The sequence below is a fragment of the Oncorhynchus masou genome, chromosome 12 (assembly GCF_036934945.1).
Source record: "Oncorhynchus masou masou isolate Uvic2021 chromosome 12, UVic_Omas_1.1, whole genome shotgun sequence".
Lineage (NCBI taxonomy): Eukaryota > Metazoa > Chordata > Actinopteri > Salmoniformes > Salmonidae > Oncorhynchus > Oncorhynchus masou.
The window spans coordinates 81693234-81706959 of NC_088223.1; the positions used below are offsets into that span (position 1 = coordinate 81693234).

The 13726-nt window shown below is 41.5% G+C and overlaps 1 protein-coding gene across 6 annotated transcripts in view; it reads left to right on the plus strand.

The window, feature by feature from the left end:
- Positions 1-13726, plus strand: part of gramd1ba (GRAM domain containing 1Ba) — a 107176-nt gene that overhangs the window by 42844 nt on the left and 50606 nt on the right. For 5 of the 6 annotated variants that reach the window (XM_064982173.1, XM_064982175.1, XM_064982174.1 and 2 more), the window contains one exon: positions 5869-6109. In XM_064982173.1, coding sequence (XP_064838245.1) covers positions 5869-6109 — 241 coding nt within the window. Of the gene's footprint in view, positions 1-1492; positions 2006-5868; positions 6110-13726 lie in introns of those variants that run through there. The other variant, XM_064982177.1, reaches the window with a different exon arrangement.

A 13726-nucleotide genomic window follows, 5' to 3' on the forward strand; every position in this document is an offset into this window, starting at 1 on the left:
AGTTTTTAGGCTCCAGTACAGAATGAAGTATAACACATCTCTTTGTGCTTCTGTAGGTTTTCATAATGTTTTCCCTTGGCTTTTTTATTTTCAAAAAAGTCAAAAGAACTTGCATTGTGACAACAGAATTACCTGGAGATGTATTCCTCATTTAATGTTGAGGCCCTTTGAAATGATACTTGATCACGTATGTAATTAAATTAACTTGTTTAGAGTTGATTTAATGAGCTGACATAAGCATGCGAAGGAAATGTATATTCACCGATGACAGCGCAAATTGGAGAATATCGATTGGGAATGTGTTGGGAACTTGTTTTTCCCCAGGGAACACAGGCTTAGAATCTCTGCAGGTAGCAACATCAGCCAAAGCAGGGTCATTATCATTAGGCACCAGTCGGAAGAAAGTGGACTGAACGGGGAGGGACTTGTCCAATAAGAAATGCTTGATTTCGTTTTCTGTTACAAAACATTATTAAATTGTTTCGATTGCGGGCCCTAATGAACATGAGTCCTATGCCCTGTCCCAAAACGTGTTAACTGCAGCCTTCCTTTCTTCCTGCAATTATTAAGACTTGAACAGGGTCGTAGAGGTGTAGTATGGCACTTGTCAGACAGCACCTACGGTCATAGATCAATTAAAGGTCACGGCACAATCTTTCTGAAAACCCTGTCAGTCTCATTTCAGAGTAAAATTATCTGGCTTGTTTGTTTATCTTACTTTGCACTGTCCCCCCCCTCTCTCCTTTCATGTCTTCTGGGCCGGGGAGGATGAGGGGATAGCGGGATGAAGGAAAGCTTGCAGTGTGTTCTGATGCCAGGCGCTCTTTAGAGCCAGCTGTGTGCTTGTTGGGAGTTGTGTCAAAATGCCCCCCCCCCCCCACCCTTCTCTTTGCCTCTACTGCTGTCCATCCCTCTCTCTTCTCCCTCCATCCCTCTCTTCTCCCTCCCTCCCTCTCTCTACTTCCCAACCTGTGTTTATTTCTATCGCCCTGTTTCATGGAATGTTCGTCTGAACATTCAAGCATATCTGAGCATGTAGTAAAAGGAATATTGCTTTTTTTCTCCACTATCACTGTGCAAACGAAAGCCTGAAGGCCTGATTTGATATTTTCCACAAATAAACGTTTCTGTATCGGAACAAAATAACATGTCATAGCTGGAGTAGATTGCCCTCCACAAAAAAACATTGTTTCCTAACAATATAGGAATAAACTTTACTGGCAAACTGGGGTGTTAATGGTGCAAAAGTGTAAGTGAGAGTAGTGATGGTTTGATGTGTGCGCGTGAATTCTTGCAGGTGTATGCGTGCGATCTCCCATGCGTGTGAGAGACAGACTGAGAGGAGAGGTTGTTGTTGGTGTGTGTGTGTGTGTGTGTGTGTGTGTGTTTGGGGGGGAGGGGCGGATGGGCTGACAGCGAGGGTTAGGTGACGTCAGCCAGTGCGGCTCCATTCATGAACAGCCTGAATAATTGACTAGCCGGCCTCCGGAACAGTGCTGCACCATGCAGAAGCCATTATGCAAAGCAGCTAGCATCGGCAGCCATCTCTCCCCAGCTTCAGCATCACCCACACCATAGAGAGGGAGAGGGAAGGGAAAGGCATGTAACGGAAGCAGGGAGAACGGGAAGAGCGAACAAGAAGCCAATGAAGGATAGAGAGAAGGGAATAAGGAAAAGAAGAGGCTTTGCAGTAGGCGAATAACGTGCCTGTGAATCACTGCAGAGAGAGGGAAAGACAGCGAGAGGGAAAGAGGGAGCAAGAGAGGGAGGCCATCACGGTGTCTGTTTGAGAGAGGGTGTGCTCCGAAACCCTGTATGCGAGTGATATCGGAGGGCAAGACGGTCGTGTCTAACCCAGACCCTACACACGAACCCCTGTCTGGGATGCAACGGGAGGCATCCCCCCCATCTCCTCTGCCTCCCCTCCTCGTGCTGGTCACTGAGTAAATGGATGAATGAAGCAGGTGGAAGCCAACAGGCGGGTTGAGTCCTTCATGGCTACCAGGTTAGTTCTTATCACTGCTTCAGGGGTAATTCACATTCGCATCCTCACCTTGCACTGTCTAGTAGAAATTAATAGGAGGGCTAATTAGCTTAGGCTAATGCTTATCAGAGCATCCGATGACGGAGGAGACCGGTTATCTCGTCTGTAGACGTGCTGGCAATGTTATTTTTTTTCCTCCATTCCCAGCACTTCAACTAACAAGGTAATCTGTCTCCTCCGTTATCGGACGCTCTGATTAGCATTAACCTAGCGTGAGCTAATTAGCCATGTTAGCCCCCCTCCTGTTCATTTATACTGTACAGTGCAAGGTGAAGATGCTAATGTACGTTGGCTATACGTAAACATCAGGGATGTCTTGCATGAATGCCCAAACTGTTTAAGCTTAACTGTCTGGCTTTAGGGCTGATGCATGTTAAGCAGAGTAATCAAAGTGAGTGACTCGGAGCCTTAGTATTTTGTAGCACGCTAATGCTAACAACCAATCATTTGAATAGCCAATTGATAACCATGATCGCTACAGAAAGAAAACGAGAGGAGAGAGATATTAAGATTCAGGAATGCTGTCTGCAAGATGCATCCATCATTCCGTATTCATATCACCTTCATTTATGAGCATATCTAAGCTGTCTGTATTGTAGCAATTATTTGATGCATATTGGGAAAGCACCATGATTATCGTTACACGTTTTACACATTTCCTTTCCTTTAGTTGTCATGTTTTAAGCATGACATCTGTCTTTGCATGCCGCAATTGATCCATCCCACTTACAATGACTACATACAATGACTCTGTTTTGTCACAGAATAACCTGAAACATAATCCATCGTTTCACCCTTTTCAGTGTTATTAGAAGTGTAACCTGTGCTGCTGGGCTCTTGTTTTCAAGAACAGGAGTATGACCTTATGAAGAGTAGCTTGACCTGTGTCAACGATAGTGCCGTTTGACGTCAGTACGCATAGCAACAGTTGGCCTCCACTTCTCCCTCTCCAGTGGAATTTGGGTTCAGTGTCAAAAAATGTTCTGTGTCTTTATACAATGGTAAAATGCAGATGCTAGTAGGCTCAACCTGAGATTTAGGAAATGGGCTTCACCTGTATAGCAGGTGAATAAGTGTCCTCATCTGAATGCTGTCAAGCCACAAAGCGGATGTGTAATGACTGCTAATGGATCAAGCCACAAAGCGGATGTGTAATGACTGCTAATGGATGTCAGGACATTGTTGTTTCTAGACACTGATCTAAGATAGTTTTTTACTGATGATAACACCCTTGAGAAGATGCACAGGTACACACACCCTCGTCCTCCTACCCAGCTATAATAAGCATCCCAGTATGGTGTATCAAGCGGTCTTCCTGTGTGTAGTCTGAAATAGACCAGATAAGGATGGATAGAGTAATGAAATGATAGATGAGAAGGTGAGGCACTGTACACACATCCTCCCACCATCCCTTATGTAAGGCAACAGCACACACAGAATGTATTATACAATCACTTCCAACCAGGTGGGTACTGTTTCAATAATATCACTCTCACCTGCTGGAGCTAGTCAAGACACACCTGTGTGTAATTGTCTATGCCTGTAATGTTGCCCACAGCAGACCAAAGTTCCACCAATAAGCTGTAATCTACTGAATGCAAGTTAGATGTCTCGAGTGAATTAGGGAGTATTACTGAAGCGTTGTGTGTGCAATGACCCAGCAATTTAACAAGCATAAACGCATGCCTCAATAGTAAAATGGCACTATAATTTCTCATATTGTAGCTGTCTAGGATGTGTCCTATGACCTCCCTCTCTCTTTGTTGGAATCTGTTTGCTTTTCCAGCCTGACACACACACACACAAACTCTGCTTAAATAATAGTCTTCACCCAAAGCCTCTGGGTGATATAGAAAGTGAACTGTGGAGAAAGAGGTGGGAGGAGTGAGAGTGTGAAAGCTGATGGCAGGACACTCCACAGGGTACACTCCATGGGAGCTTACTGTTGGGATAGAGTGAGAGGGGGCGCCAACACCTGCAGCAGAGCTGCTGTTCTCTCACCAACCATGAAGAGGGTTTAGTGAAGTTAGTGTTCTCTCCACTGAGCTACACCAACATGGCCAAAAGAGCCTCAGTTAACTGATATCAAATGAAGTACATCTGTTGAATCTGCCAGCATTTAGACCTGAAGTTCTGGGTGCGTGTTCATAAAATATCTTAGAGTCCTGATCTAGAATCAGATCCCTTCTCTTATTCATTGATTTTAAAAAGGCAAACTGATCCTCAATCAGCATTCCTACTCTGAGACGCTTTATGAATACGTGCCCTGCAGAGTAGACACTCTAGTCTGGATAGGAAATCAGTTAGTCAATACATTGTCCTCTCTCGTCAAGGGCAGAGACAGTGCCTCATTGATGTGCTCTGAATCAAAGACTAATCTGGCCCTCTGGAGGAAGTGAACACATTGTCATTGGGGAAGTTCCTGCTATCTTAAATTGTCTGATGGTCAAACAACGTAACTTACAATGGAGTGGATGTTTTTTATAGGGTCTTTGTAAATCATGCATCATGTCAAGACTTATATTTGTTTAATTGAGTACACCAGCCATACTGTACTCAACAGGAGGAGCACGGTCCGGGTCCAGAAACACTTTTTTTTCCTGCTGTTGAGAGTTGTAATAGTAGGTGCAATTTTGAAATGTGTTAGTGCACGGGCAGTTTTCCTCTTATGTCATTCACTGGCAGACCTTAGAGAGCTATTTATAACCTGTCAGAAATGTCCAGTTGATCAACTACTAGCCCACATTGATTATTAGGGCATGAAATTAACTTTTTGGTCTACCAGCCAAGTATTTTTTGCTGCTTAAATTACACCAACAAACCACATATTAACAGATAAGCATGCTTTGTAATGTTTCTAAAACAGTACATGAATTACTAGTAAGAAGTAACTAATGTTTGGTACCTGTCTTTTATCCAAAGTATCACGACTCAAGTCATGTTTGTACCTGTGAGATTGACTAGTAGAAGTGTTGTCTTCTCTTCCCTAGCAGTTGAAACTCAAACATAGAAAAACAATCTAGCTTCTGAACAAAACAATGTAAATAGCCAAGAAACACAAGGACAGATTCTCATTTCAGTAAATGTTTGTTTCAAGTAAATTAGACAAACTTTTATTCCTGTGCGCAGTGCATCTAAAAATGAATCTTTCACTCAGCTCTTCACATGCGCACAGCCCCCAGCCTGGCTGTGTTGCAGCGCAAGGTGGAATAGGTTATATACGAAACTTTGGAGATGGCTACCACAGCATTTATTTGACGATAAATATGATCATACTTTACTTTTTTTTTTGCAAATGCTAGTGAAATGCTCAAACTGTGGAGCCCCGACCACCCGCCAACACTGCTGTTGAAATAGGCATCTTACCAGCCAATGTCAAAATCCACCCGCAGGTGGTGGGTGTTAATTTTAGACCCTGTTGATTTTGTTGAGTCACTCAGGTATCATATGAACACATAAGACATGGAAAAATAAGTAGAATTTCTGGAAATTAGCATTAAAACTACAACATTTTCTTATTAATTAACCCCATGGCAAAAAGTGTAGAATTGCAGGAAATGACCTTTTTAAAAAGGCTAAATGTTCTCTCTGACATCAACAGGGGTGTGGGGTTGCAAGGTCGGGGTTTGTTACTATGCTGATAAATTATCATATCCATCCCTACCTTTTACACCCCTGTGTGACTGAACCTTCTCAAATAGTAGTTGAGGACCCCTGGAGTACACATTTTGGATCTCAAGGATTCAGCCCATAAGTGCTCTGAGTATCTCAGAGTTTAAACAATTATTTTAATCATTCCTAATCTTTCCATCTCTCACTGACAGCACTGCCAGCAATTCGAACCGGAGCACGCCTGCTTGCTCGCCCATCCTGCGCCATCGCTCTCGCTCGCCCACACCCCAGCAGAGCTTGGAGCACAGTGGTGAGAACATGGTGGAGAAGGGCCACTTGGACCCCGCCTCTGACAAGGACAAGTCCCCCTCCACCCCAGAGCAGGTGGTGCAGCGCACCTACAGCCAGACGGTACACTCCGCCACACGCAGCAGTGGAGGCAAGAACTCCAAGGTGAGCCCATGCACCTGCACCAGACATACATTGGATATAACACACACATGGGACAAAACACAATTGTGTATAGGGGGTGAACATTTATGCAGTAACGCACATACACACACACACACACACGCATGCATTTCGTACACAGTGCAGACACACACACAAAATACTCCACATTACATACCTATCATGTTCTTAAATCTCCATTGAAGGAGGGTTTCCCCCTATCTCAGTCCTGTAATCTTCGGGAAATAACCATGCTCTGGTCTGGACCAGGGGCCAATGGGCAGGTGTGGACACGCCCCAAATACATAGCCTCTCTTGCCCGCCCACTGCATATCCTCACACATTTGCTCTGCCTTTTAACCACATCTTCACAGGACAATAAAGTTGTTTGCCTTTTGGGCCTTCTGATCCACTGGGGCTAAAAAGTAATCCACGCTCTCACAACAGAAGAAACAGCAGAGATCTCGGTACAAATGGTCAACTCGATTACTTCATCCCAGTTGAAATGAATATACTGTAGAATGAACTTCAGTGTGGGCTGTCTGAATGAAATCGACAAAGTTCTTGTGTGAAGAATGTTTGTCTGCCACTCAGTAGTGGATTTTGAAAATCTGCTTCTTAGTCAAGTATCATCCTAAGGTTCTTCTCAACCTTTTTCATATCCCATTCCATGGTGATGTTTGCCTCATTTCCAATCTTAGGGATTGACTTGTCCGTCGGTTGTCATGCCATGTTACTCCTCTGTTTTACTTTCGAGACATTGTTATGTTAAAACCACTCACAATCCAAGTCTTTAACTTGAAATTCTTATGGATTTCTTTTTTCTGCCTTAGGTGTTTGCTGTTTATTTGTTTTTGTTTTCTGATTTTCTTTGTTCTTCTTCTCATGCATGCTAGTCTCACAAGCGACTTTCCAAAGTAAGCATCAATCTTTTTCTGGTCTTTCTCCTTTCTCCTTCCCGCTAGCTTGTGCTCATGCCTGGTGACCTTCCTACTATCCCTGCAATACGCTAATTGTTTCTCCTCTATGCCACCCTACATTATGCTAAGTTAACGTGTGCCTCTGTCCTGTTTTTACCTATGCTACTTTACTCTACCTAAACTATGTTTGCCTAACCTAGCTTACCCCTTGCTAACCAACTGTATTAGCCTACCCCTTGAACTGACCTGATCTTGTTTCCCTCATGCCTTGATAGCTAGAAGCGCTAACTCACTTTGCCCTGTGTTTACCTATCCCACCCTGTAACGCCACTACTATTTTTTTTTAACCAAACTTTTCATTTATTAGACTTTGTGATCCTAAACTCCATTTCTCCTTACTCTATGCTGCACTATATCAATACCGGTTACCATCATTTTTCTGGAGAATCTCATTTCTATACTGCTTGAGCACATGTTAAAATGGTTACCATGGTAACCAGAAACCCTCAGTCTATTCAACATTACCCTAAATTACCATTGCTGAACTTTCCATCTCTATCACACTATATTATCCAAACCTATCTTAAAGGTACGCTCATCAATATGTCTTCATCCAGCGCTGGGGACAACTTCCTGTTTACAGACAACTGAATTAAAATCTGCTAAGACTGACACTGGAACGAATTGCAAAAATCCCTGAAGTTGGAGACTTTTATCTCCCTCTCCAACTTCAAACATGTGCTATCTGAGCAGCTAACCGATCGCTGCAGCTGTACATAGTCTATTGGTAAATAGCCCACCCATTTTCACCTACCTCATCCCCACACTGTTTTTATTTATTTACTTTTCTGCTCTTTTGCACACCAGTATCTCTACCTGTACATGACCATCTGATCATTTATCACTCCAGTGCTAATCTGCAAAATTTTAATTATTCGACCTACCTCCTCATGCCTTTTGCACACAATGTATAGACTCGCCTTTTTTTGTACTGTGTTATTGACTTGTTAATCGTTTACTCCATGTGTAACTCTGTGTTGTCTGTTCACACTGCTAAGCTTTATCTTGGCCAGGTCGCAGTTGCAAATGAGAACTTGTTCTCAACTAGCCTACCTGGTTAAATAAAGGTGAAAAAAAAAAAAAAAAAAAAGTTGTATAGTTTAGTTGTTGACGTCTGTATGCGGGAAGTGGCCCCGCTTCGTATGATATCATACAGAGTGTACCTTTTACCCACCTATCCCCACATTTACCTTTCATCTGCATACACAAGGCTAACTTATTACTGACTAAAACCTAATGAGTTTACTAAGAGTAGGCTATGCTAAGAGTACGGCTATACTAAGATGTTTTACTAAGAGTACGGCTATACTAAGATTTTATACTAAGAGTAGTCTATACTAAGATTTTATACCAAGAGTACGGCTATACTAAGATACTATACCAAGAGTACGGCTATACTAAGATACTATACCAAGAGTACGGCTATACTAAGATTCTATACCAAGAGTATGGCTATACCAAGAGTATGGCTATACCAAGAGTATGGCTATACTCTTGGTATAGAATCTTAGTATGTATATAGTAAAGTAGGCTATACTAAGATTCTATACCAAGAGTACGGCTATACTAAGATTCTATACCAAGAGTACGGCTATACCAAGAGTATGGCTATACTAAGATTCTATACCAAGAGTATGGCTATACTAAGATTCTATACCAAGAGTACGACTTTACTAAGATTCTATACCAAGAGTACGGCTATACTAAGATTCTATACCAAGAGTATGTATATAGTAAAGAGTAGGCTATACTAAGATGCTATACCAAGAGTACGGCTATACCAAGAGTACGGCTATACCAAGAGTACGGCTATACTAAGATTCTATACCAAGAGTACGGCTATACCAAGATACGGCTATACCAAGAGTACGGCTATACCAAGAGTACGGCTATACCAAGAGTACGGCTATACCAAGAGTACGGCTTTACTAAGATTCTATACCAAGAGTATGGCTATACTAAGATTCTTTACCAAGAGTACGGCTATACCAAGAATACGGCTATACTCTTGGTATAGAATTTTAGTATGTGTATATAGTAAAGAGTAGGCTATACTAAGATGCTATACCAAGAGTACGGCTATACTAAGAGTACGGCTATACCAAGAGTACGGCTATACTAAGATGCTATACCAAGAGTACGGCTATACCAAGAGTACGGCTATACCAAGAGTACGGCTATACTAAGATTCTATACCAAGAGTACGGCTATACCAAGATTCTATACCAAGAGTACGGCTATACCAAGAGTATGGCTATACTAAGATTCTATACCAAGAGTATGGCTATACCAAGAGTACGGCTATACTAAGATTCTATACCAAGAGTACAGCTATACTAAGATTCTATACCAAGAGTACGGCTATACCAAGATTCTATACCAAGAGTACGGCTATACCAAGAGTACGGCTATACTAAGATTCTATACCAAGAGTATGGCTATACCAAGATTCTATACCAAGAGTACGGCTATACCAAGATTCTATACCAAGAGTATGGCTATACTAAGATTCTATACCAAGAGTACGGCTATACTAAGATTCTATACCAAGAGTATGGCTATACTAAGATTCTATACCAAGAGTACGGCTATACTAAGATTCTATACCAAGAGTACGGCTATACTAAGATTCTATACCAAGAGTACGGCTATACTAAGATTCTATACCAAGAGTACGGCTATACTAAGATTCTATACCAAGAGTACGGCTATACCAAGAGTACGGCTATACTAAGATTCTATACCAAGAGTATGGCTATACTAAGATTCTATACCAAGAGTACGGCTATACTAAGATTCTATACCAAGAGTACGGCTATACTAAGATTCTATACCAAGAGTACGGCTATACTAAGATTCTATACCAAGAGTATGGCTATACTAAGATTCTATACCAAGAGTACGGCTATACTAAGATTCTATACCAAGAGTATGGCTATACCAAGATTCTATACCAAGAGTACGGCTATACTAAGATTCTATACCAAGAGTATGGCTATACTAAGATTCTATACCAAGAGTACGGCTATACTAAGATTCTATACCAAGAGTACGGCTATACTAAGATTCTATACCAAGAGTACGGCTATACTAAGATTCTATACCAAGAGTACGGCTATACTAAGATTCTATACCAAGAGTATGGCTATACTAAGATTCTATACCAAGAGTACGGCTATACCAAGAGTACGGCTATACTAAGATTCTATACCAACCAAGTACGGCTATACTAAGATTCTATACCAAGAGTACGGCTATACTAAGATTCTATACCAAGAGTACGGCTATACCAAGAGTACGGCTATACCAAAGATTCTATACCAAGAGTATGGCTATACTAAGATTCTATACCAAGAGTATGGCTATACTAAGATTCTATACCAAGAGTACGGCTATACTAAGATTCTATACCAAGAGTACGGCTATACTAAGATTCTATACCAAGAGTATGGCTATACTAAGATTCTATACCAAGAGTATGGCTATACTAAGATTCTATACCAAGAGTACGGCTATACCAAGAGTACGGCTATACTAAGATTCTATACCAAGAGTACGGCTATACTAAGATTCTATACCAAGAGTACGGCTATACTAAGATGCTATACCAAGAGTACGGCTATACCAAGAGTACGGCTATACCAAGATTCTATACCAAGAGTACAGCTATACCAAGAGTACGGCTATACCAAGCGTACAGCTATACCAAGAGTACGGCTATACTAAGATTCTATACCAAGAGTACGGCTATACTAAGATTCTATACCAAGAGTACGGCTATACCAAGATTCTATACCAAGAGTACGGCTATACCAAGATTACATCTATACCAAGAGTACGGCTATACCAAGAGTACAGCTATACCAAGAGTACGGCTATACTAAGATTCTATACCAAGAGTACGGCTATACTAAGATTCTATACCAAGAGTACGGCTATACCAAGATTCTATACCAAGAGTACGGCTATACCAAGATTCTATACCAAGAGTACAGCTATACCAAAGTACGGCTATACCAAAGTACGGCTATACCAAGATTCTATACCAAGAGTACGGCTATACCAAGTTTCTATACCAAGAGTACGGATATACCAAGATTCTATACCAAGAGTACGGCTATACCAAGATTCTATACCAAGAGTACGGCTATACCAAGATTCTATACCAAGAGTACGGCTATACCAAGATTCTATACCAAGAGTACGGCTATACCAAGATTCTATACCAAGAGTACGGCTATACCAAGATTCTATACCAAGAGTACGGCTATACCAAGATTCTATACCAAGAGTACGGCTATACCAAGATTCTATACCAAGAGTACGGCTATACCAAGATTCTATACCAAGAGTACGGCTATACCAAGATTCTATACCAAGAGTACGGCTATACCAAGATTCTATACCAAGAGTACGGCTATACCAAGATTCTATACCAAGAGTACGGCTATACCAAGATTCTATACTAATAGTATGTGATTGCAAAAGGCATCCGTGTCAGGGATTTGCCAAGGCAGGATACTCTGAGTGCAGCCCAATCCAGAAATATGGCAGTGGCTTCAGATTTAAATTCAATTTTCACAAAACCGCTTGTTGCAATTTCGATGAGGCTCTCTTGTTCAGTTATCGGTAAGTGGACTGGAGGCAGAGCATGAAAGGGATAACAAATGCAAACAATGTTTATTGAATAGAATATTTTCTATAGCATCTTAAGATAAGTGAATATTAACAAGAAATTGTAGAAAATAATAAAATATAACACTGAGCTTTGGCTCTGCTGCCTGGTAATTAGTCCTGTCCTCAAAACATTATACAATGAACTTTGTATTGACAATGTAAACATGAGCCTATAGGCTATGGCTGCAGCTATATGTCTTAAAATAGTTCAATAAAACCTATACATCTGTGTGATTAACTTTGGTTCCCTCTACATCCTGGGCATTTTCAGCATCATGGGTCTCTCTGGACTGTCTGGAAGAAATGGAGAAAGTATGTCATATAGTTAGTTAAGAAGTCATTTACACAAATGCACTTCTGCCATACAATCTTAAATGTTACTAAGTATATAAACATTTCAATGTTTGAATTAAAATCTTACCATCAAAATATTACTCTTCTGCACTTTATTAAGGCAAAATCATCATCAATGATGTCATCATAGGATATGTTTTTCTCCACGTCATGATTTATGCTCATGATGGCCAGACCACTATGACATGGGAGACCTCAGGTAGCTTTTGATGTGCTTTCATTTTGAAAAGCTCTTTTCTGCCAATGCTACTGTTACTGGTAGGGTGACTGCAATTATTAGGGCCATCCAAAGGTTAGGATAGATTTCCTTTTAGGTTTTTCTCACAGAGAAAGAAAAGCGGCTCAAAGGCAGTCAGTCATCTTATCTGTTGGCAGATCAGGTCAATTCTGAATGTGCCAGATCCATTCCGCTGAGGTCACAGCCATTTGTGAAGGTTAGAGTGTTTTCAACTTCCATGCAGTGAGCCTTTAAAGATTCACTGAACACCTGAGAGGCAGTGCTGAAGTTCAGGAGCACTCCATATTTGGTTTTCACCTGGTTGAGTGTTCCAAGTCTCTCATCCATGGATGTCACAGCAGAGTCGACCACAGTGTTGAAGTAGTTGACTTCAAGGTTTTTCATCAGGAGCCTCATAGCTGAAATGCCTCTTGCTGTTTCTCAGACTCTTTTCTTTCAGAACAGCCTCCACATTAATTTCTTCACAAATGCTTTTGGCTGCTATCTGGGCCTCAGAGAATCCAGTTTCCCGGTATGTAGTGAGGGTGTTCTTTGCATTTGAGATTAAATTTACTGGGGCGGCAGGGTAGCCCAGTGGTTAGAGCATTGGACTAGTAACCGAAAGGTTGCAAGTTCAAATCCCCGAGCTGACAAGGTACAAATCTGTCATTCTGCCCCTGAACAGGCAGTGAACCCACTGTTCCTAGGCTGTCATTGAAAATAAGAATTTGTTCTTAACTGACTTGCCTAGTAAAATAAACTGCAACTGGGGGTCAATCTGCTGGGTCATTTGATGGAGCAGCAACTGTTCTATTATGGTCTGAGCTGCTTGTATCTGATGCTGGCTGTACACCTCTGGTTGTGCTAGTGGCTTCCTGTACTTTACCTGGGTCTGTGTTAGTACTACTGGCTGTATTGGGTCTGTGTTAGTACTGGCTGAGGCTGGATGTGGATCAACTAAGTCTGTGCTTGTATTGGCTGATGAGCCAGCATCTCCCTCTACTGGCTGAGGCTTCCTGTACTTTACCTGGGTCTGTGTTAGTACTACTTGCTGAAGCTGGCTGTATTGGGTCTGTGTTAGTACTGGCTGAGGCTGGATGTGGATCAACTAAGTCTGTGCTTGTACTGGCTGATGAGCCAGCATCTCCCTCTACTGACAAACTTAAGCATAGCACCTGTATATTATAGATAACAAAACTATTATTAATTTCATCAGCTGCATCAGGCCCATTCAAACTGGCTCCCCCAGATTCCCTTTTATACATTCTCAAATATAAAATAGTATTTATACTTTGGCTTGGCTGAATAATTGATGGTTATTATTTACTGAGAGGTATGCATCCATATTTCCCAGTATGCCCAGCTAATCAACTTTTTAAATTCAATATACAG